The sequence below is a fragment of the Salvia splendens genome, chromosome 9, assembly GCF_004379255.2.
Source record: "Salvia splendens isolate huo1 chromosome 9, SspV2, whole genome shotgun sequence".
NCBI lineage: Eukaryota > Viridiplantae > Streptophyta > Magnoliopsida > Lamiales > Lamiaceae > Salvia > Salvia splendens.
In genome coordinates, this window is record NC_056040.1 from 3149951 (window position 1) to 3169072 (window position 19122).

The 19122-nt window shown below is 40.0% G+C and overlaps 2 protein-coding genes and 2 pseudogenes across 3 annotated transcripts; 1 reads left to right on the forward strand and 3 right to left on the reverse strand.

The window, feature by feature from the left end:
• Window positions 1-5888: 5888 nt before the first annotated feature.
• Window positions 5889-8966, reverse strand: LOC121749778 (E3 ubiquitin-protein ligase SIS3-like). The gene is made up of 10 exons (XM_042144408.1): window positions 8707-8966; window positions 8479-8517; window positions 8229-8295; window positions 8054-8127; window positions 7602-7740; window positions 7418-7510; window positions 7181-7246; window positions 6673-6795; window positions 6491-6604; window positions 5889-6401 (listed from the first exon to the last, which is right to left on the reverse strand). The coding sequence occupies exons 1-10, from the start codon at window positions 8733-8735 to the stop codon at window positions 6033-6035; spliced, it is 1113 nt and encodes a 370-aa protein (XP_042000342.1). The 5' UTR covers window positions 8736-8966; the 3' UTR covers window positions 5889-6032.
• A 903-nt stretch (window positions 8967-9869) lies between these two features.
• On the reverse strand, window positions 9870-11889 carry LOC121746756 (annotated as a pseudogene).
• A 1223-nt stretch (window positions 11890-13112) lies between these two features.
• On the forward strand, window positions 13113-15833 carry LOC121748311 (annotated as a pseudogene).
• A 99-nt stretch (window positions 15834-15932) lies between these two features.
• Window positions 15933-17416, reverse strand: LOC121748313 (bidirectional sugar transporter SWEET5-like). Of its 2 annotated transcripts, none has more exons than XM_042142589.1 (6): window positions 17318-17416; window positions 17191-17227; window positions 16842-17061; window positions 16608-16769; window positions 16415-16534; window positions 15933-16183 (listed from the first exon to the last, which is right to left on the reverse strand). In XM_042142589.1, exons 1-6 carry the CDS (start codon window positions 17361-17363, stop codon window positions 16052-16054), a joined length of 717 nt encoding a protein of 238 aa, XP_041998523.1. In that variant the 5' UTR covers window positions 17364-17416; the 3' UTR covers window positions 15933-16051. The 2 variants fall into 2 exon arrangements, with proteins under 2 accessions (XP_041998523.1, XP_041998524.1); XM_042142590.1 differs by having other exon boundaries at window positions 17325-17393.
• Window positions 17417-19122: the final 1706 nt, after the last annotated feature.

The window sequence follows — 19122 nt, forward strand, 5'->3', positions numbered from 1 at the left end:
CACTGCCTCTTGTACCATGGTTGGCCAATAATATCCCCATCTCAGAACTTTCTTAGCTAAAGCTCTGGCTCCGATGTGGCTACCGCACGATCCTTCATGAACTTCTCTGAGGATGTAGTCCGTCTCTTCTGGTCCTACGCACCGCAATAATGGCTGGAGGTAAGACTTTCTAAAGAGGACTCCTTCATGAAGTTCGTACCGAAGTGCTCGGCACGTGATCTTCCGAGCTTCTCTCTTATCCTCGGGCAATTGTCCTTGATCCAGATACTGCAAGATCGGCGTCATCCAGTTCGGCGAGCTAGATACTGAATGTACCTCGGCTTCATCAATGCTTCGATGCATTAATTCTTCCGCCTTTGAGCTCGGATCTGAGGCCAACTTACTTAAGGTATCTGCTCGGCTATTTTCCGCTCTGGGAATGCGGATTATCCGAAAATAGGAGAAACTTCGGCTGATGCTTTGCGCTTTGTCCAAATACTTCTTCATTCTCTCGTCACGAGCTTCACTTGTACCCAACATGTGATTTACTATGACTTGTGAATCACAATGGACTTTGAGAGATTTGACGAGCAGACTTTGCGCTAACTGGAGTCCGGCCAGGAGGGCTTCGTACTCGGCTTCATTATTAGTAGTGGGGAATAGGAACCGAAGTGAGTAGGTTACCTCGTGTCCGTCGGGAGCGATAAGTAAAATACCAGCTCCACTTCCCATCTTGTTTGAAGCTCCATCTACGAATCCGCTCCAGCAGTCCGGCGGCTCTACTTCGGATTCCAAGGGCTGTGCTAGTTCGGCATTGGCAGAATCCTTCTGTTCGGCAATAACAGGAATTGCTTGATCGAACTTTGCTTCTGCAAGAAAATCTGCCAAGGCTTGTCCCTTGATGGCTTTCTGAGGTAGATATTCAATTGTGTGCTCTCCCAACTCTATAGCCCACTTGGCGATTCTGCCTGATGCTTCTGGTTTGGTCAACACTTGCCGAAGTGGCAGATCAGTTAAGACGCATACCTTGTGAGCATAGAAGTATGGCCGCAGTCTCCTTGCTGCATTTACTAATGCCAGAGCAATTTTTTCCAGAGGTTGATACCTTGTTTCTGGACCTCTTAATGCTCGGCTTGTAAAGTAGATGGGAAGCTGCTTTAGGCCTTCTTCTCGTACAAGCACCGCGCTGATGGTTTGATCCGATGCCGCTAAGTATAAGAATATTACTTCGGCTTCGGTTGGAGCAGAGAGAATAGGAAGCTCGGCTAGATAACTTTTGAGTTCGTCAAAGGCCTTTTTCTGCTCGGCTCCCCACTCGAACTTTGGTGCCTTTTTCAACACCTTGAAGAACGGCAGTTGCTTTTCGGCTGCTTGGGAAAGGAATCGATTCAGTGCGGCTAGACATCCGGTTAGCCTTTGCACGTCATGTATGGACTTCGGCATTGCCATGTTCTGAACGACTTGAACTTTTGAGGGGTTTGCCTTGAGTCCGTCCTTTGAAACCCAACAACCCAGAAACTTTCCCGAATCTACAAAAAAGGTACACTTTTGGGGATTAAGTTTGAGGTTGGCTTTCTTGAGCACGTCGAGAGTGGACTTGAGGTTGTGCTCGTACTCCGAAGTGCTTTTGCTTTTGACGACTATATCGTCAACATACACTTCGACCTCCTTTCCAATCAGGTGCCGAAAAAGCTTGTCTACCATCCTTTGATAAGTGGCTCCGGCATTCTTTAAACCGAATGGCATCTTTTTATAAGCGAAAATGCCGAAATCAGTAATGAAGGCCGTTTTTGAAGCGTCAATCTCATCCATTAAAACTTGATGGTATCCTTTGTACAGATCAAGAAAACAAAAAATTTCAAAGCCTATCAAAGCTTCTACTTTTTTATCTATGTTCGGAAGGGGATAGCAATCTTTGGGACAGTGCTTATTTAGATCGGTGAAATCTATGCACATCCGCCATCCTCCTTCCTTTTTCTTGATCATGACAGGATTGGCCACCCACGAAGGATACTTCACTTCGAATAACACATCCGCCTTCAATAATTGACGGACTTCGTCATGGATGACTTGACTTCGTTCTGCCGCAAAGAGTCTTTGCTTCTGTTTTATCGGCCGGACTGAAGGATCAATATTTAACCGATGAGTGATTACCTCGGGGGGCACTCCGGTCATGTCCAACGGAGACCATGCAAAGACGTCTTTATACTCCTTGAGGAGCTGGATGGTTTTTTCCCGAAGTAGGGGCGTTCCCGCGAAGCCGATCTTAACCGTTCTGGACGGATCGTCTTCGTACAGCTGAACTGTCATCGAGTTCGGCTCCGGTATGACTTCGGTCATCGCCTCTGACTCCGGCTGCTGTGATTGCTATGCTTGGTGGTGCCGATCTGACTGCTCGGCACTTCTAAGCGCAATTTGCAGACATTCCTTTGCTCTCTTTTGGTCACCTCGGATGACCGCTATCCCTCCTTTAGTAGGGATCTTGATGGTGAGGTGATAGGTGGAGCAAACGGCCCGAACTGTGTTGAGCCAGTCTCTTCCCAGGATGACGTTGTACGGGGACCGAGCTTTCACCACGAAAAACTCAATCATCGTACTGGAGCTAGTAGGCGCTTTCCCCACCGTGATCGGAAGGCTGATAATACCTTCAGGGCGGGTGTCCTCCTGAGTGAAGCTCTTCAGGGGAAGCGGAGCCGGACTGAGCCGAGCTGGGTCCACTTCTAGTTTGTCGAAGCACTCTTTAAAAAGAATGCTAACCGACGCTCCTGTATCCACAAACACCCTGTGGATCAGTTTGTTTGCCACTCCGGCTTGGATGACAATGGCGTCTTGGTGAGGAGAGATGGCCGGGACGGGATCAGCAGCCGAGAACGTAATCACTTCGTCCTGCTTCAGCCTTTTATGCGTTGGCTCCTCTCGATTGGAGCCTCTGCGTTCTGACTTTAGGGACGACTTGGTCTTCCCGGCAGGGAGCGCGTCAATAGTCTGGATTACTCCATCATATTGCGGCTCGTCATCGTCTTCGGGATCCGGCTGCCTTTTCGGATCCTGAGGGGCGCAGTTTGCACCACTCTGCTTTTTATTCTTCTTTGGCTGCTTACTTCGGTATTTTTTCAATGTCCCTGCCTTCACAAGAACATCGATACCTGCAGCCAAGTTTCTGCACTCCTCAGTATCGTGACCGTGGTCTTGATGGTAGGAGCAGTAGTTATCCTGTGGTCGGCGCGCGGCTGATTTCGTCATCCGCTTTGGCTTTTCGAATAGGTCAGAGTGCAGTTCGAAAATTTCCGCTCTCGGCTTGTTCAGCGGTACGAACTGAGCGGGCGGCTTCTCGGGATTGAGACGAGGTCCCAATCTGTCTTGCACCGGAGCCCTTTGAATTCTTTCAAATGGAGTCCGGCGAGGATGCCCCTGATCGCTATGATCGGGCTTCCTTCTGTCTCCTCGGGACGATGAGCTGTCTAACGACCGTTTACGACGGTCTGCCTCATCGGCCCGGGAGTACTGGTCCGCAATGTCCCACATTTCCTGAGCTGTCTGCGGACCGCACTCAACGAGCTTCCTGTAGAGAGCTCCGGGCAGGATTCCATTTTGGAATGCCGAGATGACAAGCAGATCGTTGAGATCGTCTACTTGCAGGCATTCCTTGTGGAATCTTGTCATAAAGTCGCTAATTTTTTCGTCGCGACCTTGACGAATGGAAAGCAGCTGAGCCGAAGTGATTCGGGCTTCCGCTTTCTGAAAGAACCTCCTGTGGAAGGCATCCATTAGATCTCGGTAAGATCTGATGCTGCCCTGGGGGAGGCTATCGAACCACCTTCTCGCGTTCCCGATGAGCAGCTCGGGAAACAGCTTGCACATGTGGACCTCGTTGAGACCCTGGTTCGCCATGTTATATTGATAGCGCCCCAAGAAATCGTGAGGGTCCACGAGCCCGTCGTAAGTCATCGACGGAGTTCGGTAGTTCTGTGGTAGGGGAGTTCGGGTGATGTCGTCCGAGAACGGAGTCTTCAGTGCTCCGTACACGGCGAATCCGATATCTCGCCGGTATGGAGGAGATTGAGTTCTCCTGTGATTCCGGTACCGAGGAGGAGCTGGAATGTGTCGGGGTTGAGGATTCTTTCTCCTGGGAGATGCGACACTACTGCGGTAGTGACTTTCTTGTGCGGAGGGAGAAGGAGAATCCGTCGTTTTCGTCTCCGGCTGCTTTTGGCTTTTTCGCAGGAAGGTTAAGAATTCCTCCTGCTTTTCAGCCAAAAACTGCTTGACAGCCTCATTCAAATCGGGCTGCTGGGAAGACTCAGTGGGACGATTTTTGGAGCGGCTTGTTCCTTCGCCATGAGAACTGGTGGTGGATTTATCCCTAGGCTGTTTTCCCGACCTATGGGATGGATTGGCTTCCTCCTGGTTCTCACGGGCTGGAATACGGGTATTCTGCGATCTGGTATGCATTTTTTGGGTGGAAAAAATGGATCAAAAATTCGCTTTATCACAAATTTTGTTCTCTGTTTCCCACAGACGGCGCCAGTGATGAATCCGCGAATTATTGATGATGATGAATGCTCGTAAAAATAAATTACGACACGGGGAATTTACGTGGTTCGATTTACTGAGGTAAATCTACGTCCACGGGAAGAAGGGAGGGCAAGATTGTATTGCTTGATCTGGGATTACAGCTTACAACACAGACTTGCTATATGATTTTATCTCTAGAGAGCTTCCCCCTTTTCTATCTGATCTAAGTTCTATTTATACATTGAACTAGGATCGTGGTTTGCAGCCCCACTAACAAGATCGTGGGTGAGCAATAACTGCTCAATAACTGCTTCGTACCACTAAATAGATCGTGGGTATAGCGGAGGTCGTGGAGGCCTTTCATGAGTCCACTAACTCCTAGTTCGGTCGAATGCTGAGACCGAACTGCTGGACTTTACCGATCAGCTCTTGCCGATCTGAGAGGAGAGCTTGACTGGTCGGCTTTTACCGAGCTGTAGGCTGAGTCCGAACTCTTTGGTCGTGCCGAACTCTTTGGTGCCGAACAGGTACTCTTTTTTGGGCTCTGGGCTGATGGGCCGTCACTGTTATTGGGCTTGCCATTAGGGTTTAGTTCGTACCCCATCAGTGTGTTACTTGATAGCCCTAGCTTTAAATTTTCTTAGTTGGAAGCCCTAGCTTTGCAGAGAGGACAAAAATTCAGTGCAGCCACCCTCCCTATGCAGCCACGTGGCCTTGGATACTTTCTTCCATCGCCTTGGCGTTTGAGAGAGAGAGTGTGTGTATGATAATAAAAGAAAGGAATTTGGTGATATGAGAACTAATAAAAGAAAGGAATTTGGACTTTATTTAATGGGAGCGGGGAAGTTTACCTTATAGCAAAGGGAGAGAATTTGAGTGTTAACTAGGAGTCATCGGAGTTTAGAAAGAAGAGGTTGAGATCAACTTAGACATGATGCACTATCAAAACAATCTTTGTCTATCACCCACTCTATTGTAAAAAATAATTGCACATCACAAATTCATTGTACTATCGGAGAGCCGTAGCTTTGCGATAAATTTTGATAGGCTGTTATTCAATTTCCGATTATGAAAGATGAGTTATTATTGTTTATAAAGGAGACGGAGTGAATTTCTTTAAAAAACAGTGATTCTAAAATATTTCTTATATATGACTTATACTCAATTGAGTTTATATTAAATGGGCAAAATCGCCATTTTGTGTAGAGGACGAGAAATCGAGATCCAAATCCTTGTATGTTAATGGAGCTAGCTAGCTTGGAATTTTTTTTCTAATGTTATCTTATTTTCAAGATTATTGATTGTCTGAGAACTTATTTTTGTCATTATTTTGCAGCTCCCATAAACAAAAGTAAGTAAACAGAGTAATGTTGTCTGATGTCAAGATTCAAGGATACACAAAATTCAGCCTTTTTTTCATTCATTAGTAGAGAGTAATGTGCTTGTAAAGTAACAACGGAGGTAACGGCCGGAGACGGTTGCAAACGGTAAGCAATCGAGTTAGGGTGGTTAGGCTAACGAGAATCAAAGTAACTAACTCAAGGCAGGGGCGGAGCCGGTTCGTCGAGAACCACTCGCACATGCTCCGAGCTATGCGACGTCCCTCGACTCGACTGTGTTTCTGCAGCATCCCCCTCACTGCCGTTCTCCGAACGTACGGGGCGGAGAAACCCCTGCATTCTCAACAGATAGCTTTGGCTAGGAGTCTGGTTTCTAACATATGGAGCAGCAGTGACAACGTTGGTAGAGGGCGGTGGCCTCTCTGTATCTGTGGGGATGTTCGACAACGCACTCAGGTCGAGGTTCGGGAAGACGGAGCAACGACATCTGGGGCATTTCACGTTCAGCCGGAGCCACTCGTCGATGCACTCCACGTGAAAATTGTGAGCACAGGGCAAACCTCGAACCTGCAACAGACAGTGTATCATCCTTTACTCAGACTTGTAAACACACAAACGTCGCCTTTGTTGGACCAAAATAGACTCTTTTTTTTTACCTCGTTTCCAACGCGAAACTCCTCCAAGCATATTGGACACTCACTGCAATCAGTCGGAACTGCCTTGAGCCTGAACTTTGGAAGTTCTTGAATTAGTGCCTCCACTGCTTCTCTCTGTATGCCAAAAGAAATCAGAAGCTCATTCATTTAAAGACGAAGGTAGAATTCTGCTCGTTCGTTACCTGAGCTGGGGTCATGTAAAGTCCTGGGTGGTACGTCGCTGCTGCATCTTGACCCATCCCTCTCATCTCTTGCCCAGCAGCTTCAACGGCCCAATCTGGCACTCTAACCATGTCGACTAGAACCTATAGGAAAAACATCCCATCGAGGGAAAGAAGGTTAGACGCAGCTCGTATTGCACAGTGAACGATCAGTGATATTCAAGGGGGAATGATTCAGTATCAAAATCGACATTATATCACTATCACTGAGAACCACTGACATTTAATCTCTATTTATAGCAACGTAACTAACTGTCCTAACACGGTGCAGTTTCAACATATGCAATCTTTCCCCACAAACACACCATGTGAAGCTTCCAATTAAGATAAAGCTCGTAAAAACTAGTGAACCCATTGTCATGGAACACCGAGCAAGAACATTGTTCTAGAACCACTTCGACTAAGTGTAGTAAATTTTGCATATACAAGTGTAAAGCTATTGAATGAACAAGAAGTTAAACGAACTTACTCCATATTCTGAAACGGGGATCCCTTGTTGTGCACGCAATTGATGTGCCTGTCTCCTTGTTAACCACTGCAAGATATGAAAAAAAGATAAAACTTAGAATAAAAAATTGTTAAAATGAACAATCTGTTAAAACACTTAACATTAGTGTCGTCATCTTATAGGATCATTCATGTGCAGAAAGAAGCCTACAAAAGCTCGGACAAGGTAAGGTGAGGTCTAACTAAAGGCATCTCTAACCTTTCCCATACAGATGCAAGCAATGCACACGAGTCCACAATAGCTGAAAAGCAGCCAAATAAGGAAACCCCATTTTTGACCATCTTCTGGCAACTGAAAAATGGTTCTAAACATTATACCCGTTCCAGTTTTACAGCAGTGTAATATACTAGCTCATGCTCACACGAGATAAGGGGAGACTTACGCAGGTTCTTGTACGATTGAACCAAAGAGTACCAATGACCGTCCAAGCCAGAAGGAAGGGATAAAGTAGCAGAACAAGGACGGACAGCACAACAATCCTTCCGTAAAAACGTTTATATCTCTGCTGCCAACCGAGATCTCTGAGCAATTGTCAACAATGCTAAGGTTATTACATAAAGGAAAGACAGGTAAAAGCATCTCCAGAATTTGAACATTTTGGCTAATGAATTAACATCTGTTACTATTCTTTATCTAAACGCACCACTTACTATATAGCAAGACCTCTTACTATTACTAATCCATGATTCTCCTATGATGTTGAGACCAAGATTTACATCAATACGTAACATCCTAAATAAAGACGGCAATGAACTATAAACCACACATCCTAGAGTACAAATTTTACAATATAATCATGAATAAAACCGAGGCTGGGAGAAGAAAGGTCCTTACAATCCCATTCCAGCAGCCAACCCATTATCCACAAACATCAAGAGCCGGAAAATGAACACAGTCGTATAGTCAACCTAACAATATGAAGAGAGAAAAACACACTGTGATTATTAACAACCTCAATACTCTCTTCAATAAACCCCATTTAGCCTTCTTGAAAACTTAGAAAGCTCACCACAATCCATATGTGCAATGGGTTCGCACATGAATGGTATCTCTTCCAATTGATTGCCACAATGATTCTAACATTCAGTTAAGGAAACTATACAAGATGAATTATAATCATATTTATATTCTATCAATCATGAGCAAAATATTGTCAGATTTTACAAATACGTAACCTCCCAATATCTGAAATTGATAGCACTAAAAGATATCATGAATCAAGAAATGAATTCTACAACATCCATTCATCAAAAGGATACATACTTGTAGCTAGCATAGACAAGAAGAACCCATCATACCTGCAAGAAATTAGAACCCAAATTCAAAATCCAGAACTGAAAACCATAAAAATTGGAACCCTAGATAGATTTTCACCCAAATTCAAGAAATTAGAAGAAAAAACAAAAACAAAAGCGAAAGCGAAAACTAAAGTTTCTGCTTGATTTACTCAGCGAAATTGAAGTTAAAAGTTGCAGTGAAAGACATACCACTTGAAATCAACCCCTTTGATCGCCATTAAAATTTTCAGCTGTGAATTCAAGATTTGATGTTCATTTCTCCGATTGAACTCCCAATTAAACCGAGCTCAACCGAAATTAAACAAAAATTGCTGAAGCAGAACTATGAAGTGAGTGTGTAGAGATCGAATAAGCAAAAAACTATATTTTGAGGCCGACAAGATTAAAGATTTCAAATTTTTTTTACTGGGAAGGGAAAACAGAGGAAATTTGTGAATTTGGGCTCTCTGAGTAATTTTCTTTTCCATTTATATATGATTACCGAAATCTCTCCCGCGATTACTCTTTTAACTCTGTTGTAAATTAAATAATTTACAGGAATAATAGGGTTTAGAATAACTTAAATAAATAAGCTGTTTAATTCAAACTATTGAAAGGAGAAAAACAAAAGAAAAGAAAACTGGGAGAATAATGCCATTTATCCATTAACAAAAACAAAATCATGATTCAATAATTAAATAGTGGAGTATTCTTTAAGGTAAGCTACATGTAGTAAAAAAATATTAAAATAAGTAAATAATAATCAATCTTTTCTGTATTTTTCAAAAATAGTTATGTTTTTTTTTCATTTTAACACATCCAAAAAATTAGTCAATTCCTATTATCTTACAACATTATCACTAATTATATACTACAGTATTAAATTAATCGCTTTTATAGTTAAGTATTAAACAAAAGCCTAAATAATACTCCTCACATGTAATTGTTTACTGCCACTATATGTGGATAGAAAAGTGAATTGCATTACGATGAACATGAATTTCTTTATTTTATGGAAATAAGTAATTTTATTCTCTTTTTAAAGTATTGTAGTACATTGTTAGGTCGGTTTAGGAAAGTCGGCCAAATAGGCTTATCAACCAATCACGTAATACAGTAGTATTATTAAATTACAATTTGATCTAAAAATATTATTTTACGAGATTAATTGGTTGCTTACTCGATGCAATTCTCAACTCACCACCTTTTTTTCTGAATAGTGCATAGGACCATAATTTAAATAAAATACTAATAAATCTAAATTTACTATTTCATCCCTTGAATTAATATTAATAAATTTAGTAATTTTTCTCGCTGGTTTATATCGATTTTATTTCGTGTAAATATGTAATCAGAAAAACAAATTAAATTTCTTTAATTTAACATCACCTTAATTTCATGTCATATATCTGTAAATAGTGAAGAACAACTGAAACTGAAACTGAGATGTTTGCTTCATAATGTTTTCAAAATATACAAGGATTAAGAAAAAGACTAAATGAGACTATCAAGTGCAGTTTGGAGGATTGAAGCACTTGTAAACTGCAGATGCAGGCGGTTTGTAGGCTGGTATGCTGCTTGCATCAACACGCCTCACTTCACCTGGACCAAAGCAAGATCCATATGCCTTCTTAGTTCTAGGCCAACCATCCCGGCTTGCAGCACCGACAAGTTTTCTGAATCCGGGGAGACTATAACGACCGTGTTTCCAGAGTATTGAGTCTCAAGAATCGACATGAGCTGTGTCACGCGAACAAACACATCTTGAACGCTCTCGTTTGGTGTTCCATCGCTTACTGGTGGTGGCTTGATGTTCGGGGGAGAGGCTATCCGAGGCGTATACCTAATTAACATGGTTTATACCACAAACTATTAGATAGGAAGGCAGGCAATAAGCTTAGCACTAACATGATAAGTTAAGTGGAGTGGTATTTTTGTTACCTCTGAAACTGAATCTAGTTTTTTCCCTTCGTACGCGCCCAATCCACGAGCATCCAAGAAGCTGTATTCGGGTACTATATAACTGCAATAATGTAGTAGCGTTTTACATTGTTGAATTCGGAGCTTCTCATCCCAATTTTTGATCAATTCTAGATAGTTGCCAATAAACATGTAGTGACATACTTATTTCACATGATTTTGAGGACAAGTGCAATAATGTAGTACTAATAAGCAAAACTCCTTTTCTCACACTTCAGTATTGTGCCATTAATCACATCCACTCTTAAAAATGATAGGTTTGCATTTGCAATTCTCTAGTTCAAGACAGAACAAAGTAAGTCTATTTCAGAGTTCGAACACGACTTCAACCACACATTCAAGAGCACATCGAACAAGATAAAACGCAAAACACGACAACATTCAACACGCGACGTAGCTTAGAAACTCCATGATCTTGGTCTTAATCTCAAAGCAATGAAATGAGCAAAGTGGGATGAGAAAAGGAAATAGGAGGTGAGAACCTTCTGGAAATGCCATTAACAGAAGCAATAATCTCAGCAGCCTGGTAAGCCCTCTGAGTAATAGAAGGCCAAATCCAGCAATTGCTTTCACAGGCCCCTATTGATTTCAACTCCAATGCAGCCCTCAATGTCTGCTTTATCCCTTTCTCGGACAGCCCATTATCCACCGATGTTTTCGCAACCGGATTCGTGTTGATTATGTCCAAACCCTCATACTGAGACTCCCCTGCCCTCATCAAATAGTACCTTCATAAACATAACCCACAAATCAAAATCATTTTTAACAACCACATAGAAACCTAATAACAAAGTTGAAGATTCTTGATACCTTTACAAACATAACCCAAAAATCAAGATCACATTTTTCAACCCCTAAAACATGTACTACTGAGACTCCCCTGCTCTCACCAAATAGTTACCTTCACAAACACAACCCACAAATCAAGATCACATTTTTCAACCCCCAAAACAAGTAAACACAATACTGAGACCAAATAGTACCTATACAAACACAACCCACAAATCAAGATCACATTTTTCAACCCCCAAAACAAATAAACACAATACACCCAATTCCTGATAACCTACTTCTACATGTAACAAATAAAATCTTGAATTTGTAGTCTGAAATGGAATTAAAGCAAGATTAAACTCAAGTAATAACTGAAAATATGTTTTGGGGTGAGAAACTATACCTGTTTACGAGGCGAACAGGGGGCATTTGGAAGATGCCACGGGCGTGTGCATAATGTGAGTGGTTCTTGAATTCATCAAGTGTGAGAAATGGAGCGAGTGTTAAAGAAAGAGAAGCGAGAAGATTACGGCGGTTGATGGAGATGATCTGGGATTGTTTGGAATCCGATGAGAATAGAGGTGGAGTGGGAGGATTTGAGCTAGATGATACCGGTTTTGTTGTGGCAAGCATTGTGTTGTGTTGGTTAACGGTTAAGATTCTTGTTTTTTGATGAAGGTAGCAAAAAAAATATCTTTGGTCTGAAGCACGTGAGAAGCACGTGGTTGTGTGATGTGGAGTAAGGTACTCATGTGGCATCCTTTGCAAAAACTTGTGTTCTTTGTAATTACTCCACTAATTTTTGAGTTCTGAAAATCTTGATTCATTTTTAAAAAGCAGCAACATGATAGAAGATAGTATTTCGTAATGACTAATGACACGTGTAATAAATTGTTATTGGAAGATGATCTCTAAAATCACAAACTTTGGTTGAAATTTGATATTTTTAACTAATTTAAAATTTGATCGATATACCATGAACTTACACCTTATAATGAATTTTCTACGAGTTTGATATTTTTGAAAATTAAATTTAATGTGAAAGGTCGCTGAATAACATACAGTAATAAATGATGTGTCTTTTAATAGTGGTGGACAACGTTGCATTGTGTATTACTTGAGATTTAGAATTCAAATTTCACTAGAATTTCAAACTGTGGAAAATTCGCTACATGCATAAGTTCATATTTTTTGTGATCAAGTTTTAAATTTGCAGGAAATATTACAGGCAAAGTTTATGATTTTTGATACTAATAAGCCCTTTTAATTTATATTTAGATAAATAAAATTTAAATGACACGCAGAGGATAAAGATCCACGTATGTATGATAAATTTCCTTTTATATTTATGGGCTATAACTTAAATGTGGCCCAAGTTTCTATTCAAATTAATGGGCTCATGGAGATTTTCAAAAACTCAGGCATATACTATGGTTTAATTTAACTTATTTTTAAACTGTAACGAGTGGTAATATTTGTTGTTTTCTACTCCGTCAGAAATAGGCCATTTAAGGATGACACGAGTTTTAATGCATAAATAATAAAGTACAAAAGAATGAGTAAAAGATTGTCATAAATAGAAATAGATTATATGATCTATTTCTATGGGACGGAGGGAGTAATATAATTATTTTACTTTTATCTGTCTCTTTCATTTCCTGCAATTTATTTCTTGCTCAAAACCCTATTTGGTCGATAATTTGCTGCTCGACGGGATTCTCCTCGTGAATGAACCAATATCTTCTCGGTGATTTCTCGCAGTTATCCCTCGATACGAGTTTACTCGTATCACGCTAGTTCAAGAATCACACTTAGTTCAAAAATCTAACCATGATTGTTGGTTTTGGAAGGGTTTTGCCAGTTTTCTTTTTCGATTTTTTCCAGGTTTGGACCAAAATCAGCGGGAAACCTACGGCGAAGCCACATTCAGTGTCATGCGCGAGTAAAGATGGAGTATAAATTAAAACATAATTATTTTAGGACGCAGCACATTCAAGAATTTTAGTTTTGTTCCAAAAATTGTAACCATAACTATCGGTTATTTGATAGTTTTTGCCGTTTTCATCATTTTTTCCCATTTCTTTTGTTTTTGACCAAAACCACACTGATGGAACCGCGATATGTGGTTCCAGTTTATCAAGTGTGAGGCAGTTGAAATTCGAAAATCGGAACCGTTGACCTGTTTCCTGACGGAATCGACGATTTCGATTTAACCAAAAACCAAGATTCGATTATGATTGTAGTATGCACCAACACCCTCCAAGAACCAGTTGAGAAATGGAGAAGAGCAGCAGCAATGGGTTCGTGAGGGCAGATCAGATCGATTAGAAGAGCTTGGATGAGCAGCTCGAGCGCCATTTGAATAGGGCTTTGACTTTGGAGAATAACAGAAACACTCAAGACGATTTTCCTCACTCCTCCGCCGCCGCCGCCGCCGTCAGGAGGCCGAGGCAGGAATGGGAGATTGACCCTTCAAAGCTGATCATCAAGACAGTCCTTGCACGTGGCTCTTTTGCCACTGTCCACCGTGGCATTTACGACGGCCAAGATGTCGCCGGTCAGTCTCCCTCTCTCTATCTTTTTCAATCAGCAGATTCCTTTTCAAGAATTCGTTAAAGTTGTAAACTTTGTATGAAGTCTTGTTTCTGTAAATGTGTCACAGTTTTGATGGATTAATGTGATCAGGGAGTAGAAAAGATGGAGTCTTGATGGCCCAAGACATTAGTTTGGTCCAAAAATTAATTCTTTTTGATATGTCAGTTTGTGATGTGCCTTGTTCCCTTGTGGGGTAGCTCCAAGAACTCCAAAGATTTCATCTTTTTCCACTAATTTTGTTTGGGAGTTAAATTTTTTTTTAATACCTTTTTCCCTTTTTGTGTGTGGATGTGGGTATGGATTTAAGAAATTGAGAGTTGTGTAATGGAATCCATGACTAATGGTGGGGTTGAAGGTGACTGCCATAACTTAATCTTGTATTTTAGCTTTCATGTGATTGAACCATTTTATTTTAATGTTTTGACTTGTATGTATCTCAACAAAGATATGAGAGGAAAAAAGAGTTGTTCAGTCTGGGCAAAGAGAGGCCTATTATTTTTAAGTTTTTTAACTGTAGTGGTTAAAGTGAAGATACATTTGTTAATCTTTACTTCTACCTAGAATGCAGGATCTTGGCTTTCTATTACAACATTATATACATCATGTGATGTTAACATCTATCATAGTTTATGTTTTTGGAATTTTTTGCCTTTTGTTGTTTCATCTATTACTCCTTTTCCCTATTGATTATTCAACATTTGCTGAGGTTAGTGTGGTTATTAATGTTTCGGTAGTGTTGTGCGATCCTCAGTTAAACTGCTCGATTGGGGGGAAGAGGGCCACCAGACAGAGGCTGAAATCCAATCCCTTGGAGCAGCTTTCACTCAAGAAGTTGCTGTTTGGCATAAACTCGATCATCCTAATGTAACAAAGGTCGATCTCCATTGCTATTTCTTGCACCTTATTTTGTCGATATTGGAAAAGAAATCACCTTTAAGCATCCGTGTCATCCAATTGCAGTTCTTAGGTGCAACAATGGGCTCTTTGGGGCTCAACATTCAAACAGAAAACGGCCATATCGGCATGCCTAGTAACATTTGTTGCGTCGTTGTGGAGTATCTTGCTGGCGGTGCGTTGAAATCCTACCTCATAAAGTTCAGGAGAAAGAAGCTAGCGTTCAAAGTTGTCATGCAGATGGCACTCGATCTGGCTAGAGGGTACCTTCCTCGTTCAGTTAATTTGCAGTTTTTTCGTGTTGATTTTTTACACGTAGCATCATCATCTTGTTTTGGCCTTGCCTTGTAGGTTGAGTTACCTTCATTCTCAGAAAATTGTTCATAGAGATGTGAAAACGGAGAATATGTTGTTGGACAAGTCGCGGACAGTTAAGATCGCTGATTTTGGAGTGGCTCGTGTGGAAGCCTCGAATCCGAACGACATGACAGGGGAGACGGGAATGCTCGGATACATGGCTCCAGAGGTTCTCAATGGCAACCCTTACAACAGAAAATGCGACGTCTACAGCTTCGGAATCTGTCTGTGGGAGATATACTGTTGTGCCATGCCATATCCCGACCTCAGCTTCTCCGAGGTCACATCAGCGGTCGTGCAACAGGTAACCGACATTGCTCGTTTCTGATTTGTGTTGATCGACCTCGATCTCACTGTGTTTTTCCACAGAACTTGAGGCCTGAAATACCGAGATGCTGCCCGAGCTCCCTTGCAAACGTGATGAAGCAGTGCTGGGACGCGAATCCGGACAAGAGGCCCGAAATGGACGAGGTGGTCGCCATGATAGAGGCCATCGATACGTCCAAGGGTGGCGGAATGATCCCGGTCGACCAGCAACAAGGCTGCCTCTGCTTCCATACGAAACGAGGTCCGTGAAAATAAAGTTTGATTTGTAACAAGAAGAAGATGTGTTTGGTAGTTGTGGATATAGGCTAATTAACAACCTTAGTTTGCTTCATATCTTTTGCTTGGTGTAAAATTACAAGTATTCTTCATCCCCATTCTATCAATATTAATTCATTTTTATTTTCTTTTCATTCAAGATGTGAATACACGAAGACAAAAATGTGTTAAATTTCACTGGATTAAGATGAGCTTGCAATTGTAGTAGAAAGCAAAGGAAGGTAAAATGTGTATTGATGTACTGATTATTCGGATTACATATATAAGAGAATGCAACATCAAATTAAATAAGTGAAGAGGAATAAACAAGAGCAAACGCTCAAGTATTATTAATGATGCGTGCATCGACGAATTAGGCCTTGTTGTGGAGCTCTGTTTCCGGTTGGTGAACGCTGTCGTCCTCGTCCCAGTTAGTCGACTTGTAGTAGAATGCGTACAAGCCCAGCTGCACCAATCCGGATATTGTTCCCAAACCATTTGGAATCTACACACACCACAATCAAAATCATAAACATCGTCTACTATTTTCTACTATATTTTTTTTTATCATTGAGAACCCTGAGAACTGAAAACCATATCATATCAGTCGTTGTTGACATCACAAAACATATTAGTTTCTACCTAATATGTTTTGTGATGTCAACATTAATGTATTTACAATCATTGATATAATTTAGTGTTTCCAAGTTTAAGAAAAGTAGTAAAATGTAATTACCAAAATGTAGGAATCAAACTTGACAAGAGCATAGATGGACCACACAGTGCCATTGGCAAAGTTGGCCAATGATAAGTAGAATGGCAAGTACTTCACACTCTTGGTCTTGATAACTCGTTTCTACATACAACCATGAGTCATTAAATAAATTATAGTGACATACGTATTAAATTTAGGTCAAATTAATAGGTACCATGACGGTAAGGGGGGCTGTGTACATTCCAATGTTCATGACGATGCAAATGAGTCCAACGAGCATGGACCGATTCGTGGTTCCATGGAGGAAAAAGAAGGTGATGAAGACGACGACCATGAAGAAAATGGCTTCCCCGACAAGGCACATGATTATCGTTTTCTGGTAAAATCAAATCAAATCAAATCAAAAGACGTGACGTATGTATAAAAAATGCAGTGACTAAAAACGTACGCGTTTGGGCCAGGTGTTGGAGTAGATAAAGAAGATGCCGACATAGATGAATTCAATGACAAGCCCGATGCCGTTGATGGTGATAACGAGGAGGCTGTCGGGATGCACGGCGGGCGTGCCATACAAGCACCACAATGCGCAGTTGAGCACCGTCACAAGATAAGGGTGTGGTTTGAAATGTTGTACTGATTTATCTTGCCATATCTTCATGAATGTTGGGCTGCATGCATTCACAAAATCATTATAAATCAATTATTGCAGACCAAACAGTAAAACTCATCAGTATCAGTAAACTTCACATCAGTTGATGTGGGATACTAGAGTCTGTAACCGAGGGTCGGAAAATTACACGGGGGAGAGGAATAGGAAGAAGGAGATCACGTTTCCTACAAATGGAAATGATCAAATGAGAATAAATGCATATGTAAATATATGTGTTGATTAAATAGAAACAAAAAAAGGGTTAAATAACAAACCCATGACCCCAACAAGGGTTCTCAAGGCATCTGGATCCATAGCCATTTTGAAGACTTTAATTTGTGAGAGTAAATGTGAATGAGATGATTGATTGTGCAAAGAAGATGATGAGTTTATGATTTGAGTGGGAAAGTTGAGACATATATATACAAAACAAGTGAGAAGTGGAGGTCGAATATTGACCGTTTATCTTAGCTAACGAACTGAACGCACGCAGTTGAATATATTTCTCTTTCGCATGGTGAGAGTTTTCGGGACAAATGTGGTTTTGGTAAGTTAGTTTTGTGTCTTTTGAAACTTTCCAACTAGTGATTTACTTCTACTTGCTTTGTGTAGTGAATTTTAATTATTGTTATAAAAATTAATGTCACATTAAAATAAAACATACGGTTGACGTGGCAATGCCATGTCGAAAAGAGAGTTAATTATACAGCTATTAATTTTTTTTATTTTTCTGAAATATTTAACAAATAACTCAATTATGTCATTAATTTAAAACATATACTATATGTCAAAATCAACCATATATTACAAATAGGAATTCGAAATATTTTATTGTGAAAATTTGAAGAAAACATTAAAATCTATGATTTTACGGCTAACTTTTAATGTTGCTATTTTTCGTCACTATGATAAAAAAAAAATCATTGGTAAATTATTAATAAGAGGATCAACGACAAAATCTAACCTTAAGGTGTCGCCGTGAAAAAAATAACGTGAGAGCATCTTCAAGGGGAGAGTTAAATGGAGAGGTAAACTAATATAACTAACATATTTAGTGAAAAATCATTCTCCAAAAGAGAGGTATTTGAGAAGGTATTATACATTTTCCCATTTTGAAGAGATATCTTTATCTCTCCGTCAATGAAGAGGTAAAATCTTACAACTATCATATTTACCTTCTTTTCATGAAAAATCATTCTCTAAGAGGAAAGGTATTTGAGAAGGTATTACACTTTATATGTTTTTAATGCATTTTGTACGATTATTTTATTAAAAAAAATTAATTTAGCTTTCTATATACCTTTTTCCTTTAGAATATGTTACTTTTTAGAATGGTATATTTCACTTTTTGAGAATGCAAATATATTATTTATCTTTTCTATATACCTTTCCTCCTTGGAGATGCTCTGAGAGAGCGTTATCATATTTCAAAAAATGATGTACGTATTTGTTTTTGGTTACAAAAAATTTATTTGTAAAAAAAAAATAGTCTCACAAATAAATTAATCACATCCAAAATACCAAAACAAAGAAAATGCATGCATAACGATTACACATTTTCCTCATAGATATATGTTGTTGATAATCCATCAATAACTAACGACAGATTAATGTCTATTTAAAATTCGTCGGTAAATTCCACTTTTTGTAATGTAGTTGGCCTTTCTAAAAATATGGTAATATGGTTTTTCAAAATTCTAATGTATTTATATAATGATGAAATTTATTTCATAATAAATACTCCATTTGAAAAGTAAATTTATTAGCAGAACAATATAGAACACATAAAATTATGGGACAAGAGTTTGACCCAATTCTCGCAATATATGATTGGAGTCGTAGTTGACACAAATGTTATTAATTTACTAGACGTTTATTTGAGGATAATATTGCACCAATATATTAGGGGGTGTTCGGTTTGTAAGATTGTATCCGAGATTAAATTTGTAGTGTGTTTGGTTCATGAGATTTAACTCCACGACTCAATCCTAGATGGATAATTAGTCATAGCTAACCCACTATGACTAAAATAATCTCACAATTCAATCATAGATTGAATCTTTGTATTATTTTATTTTAG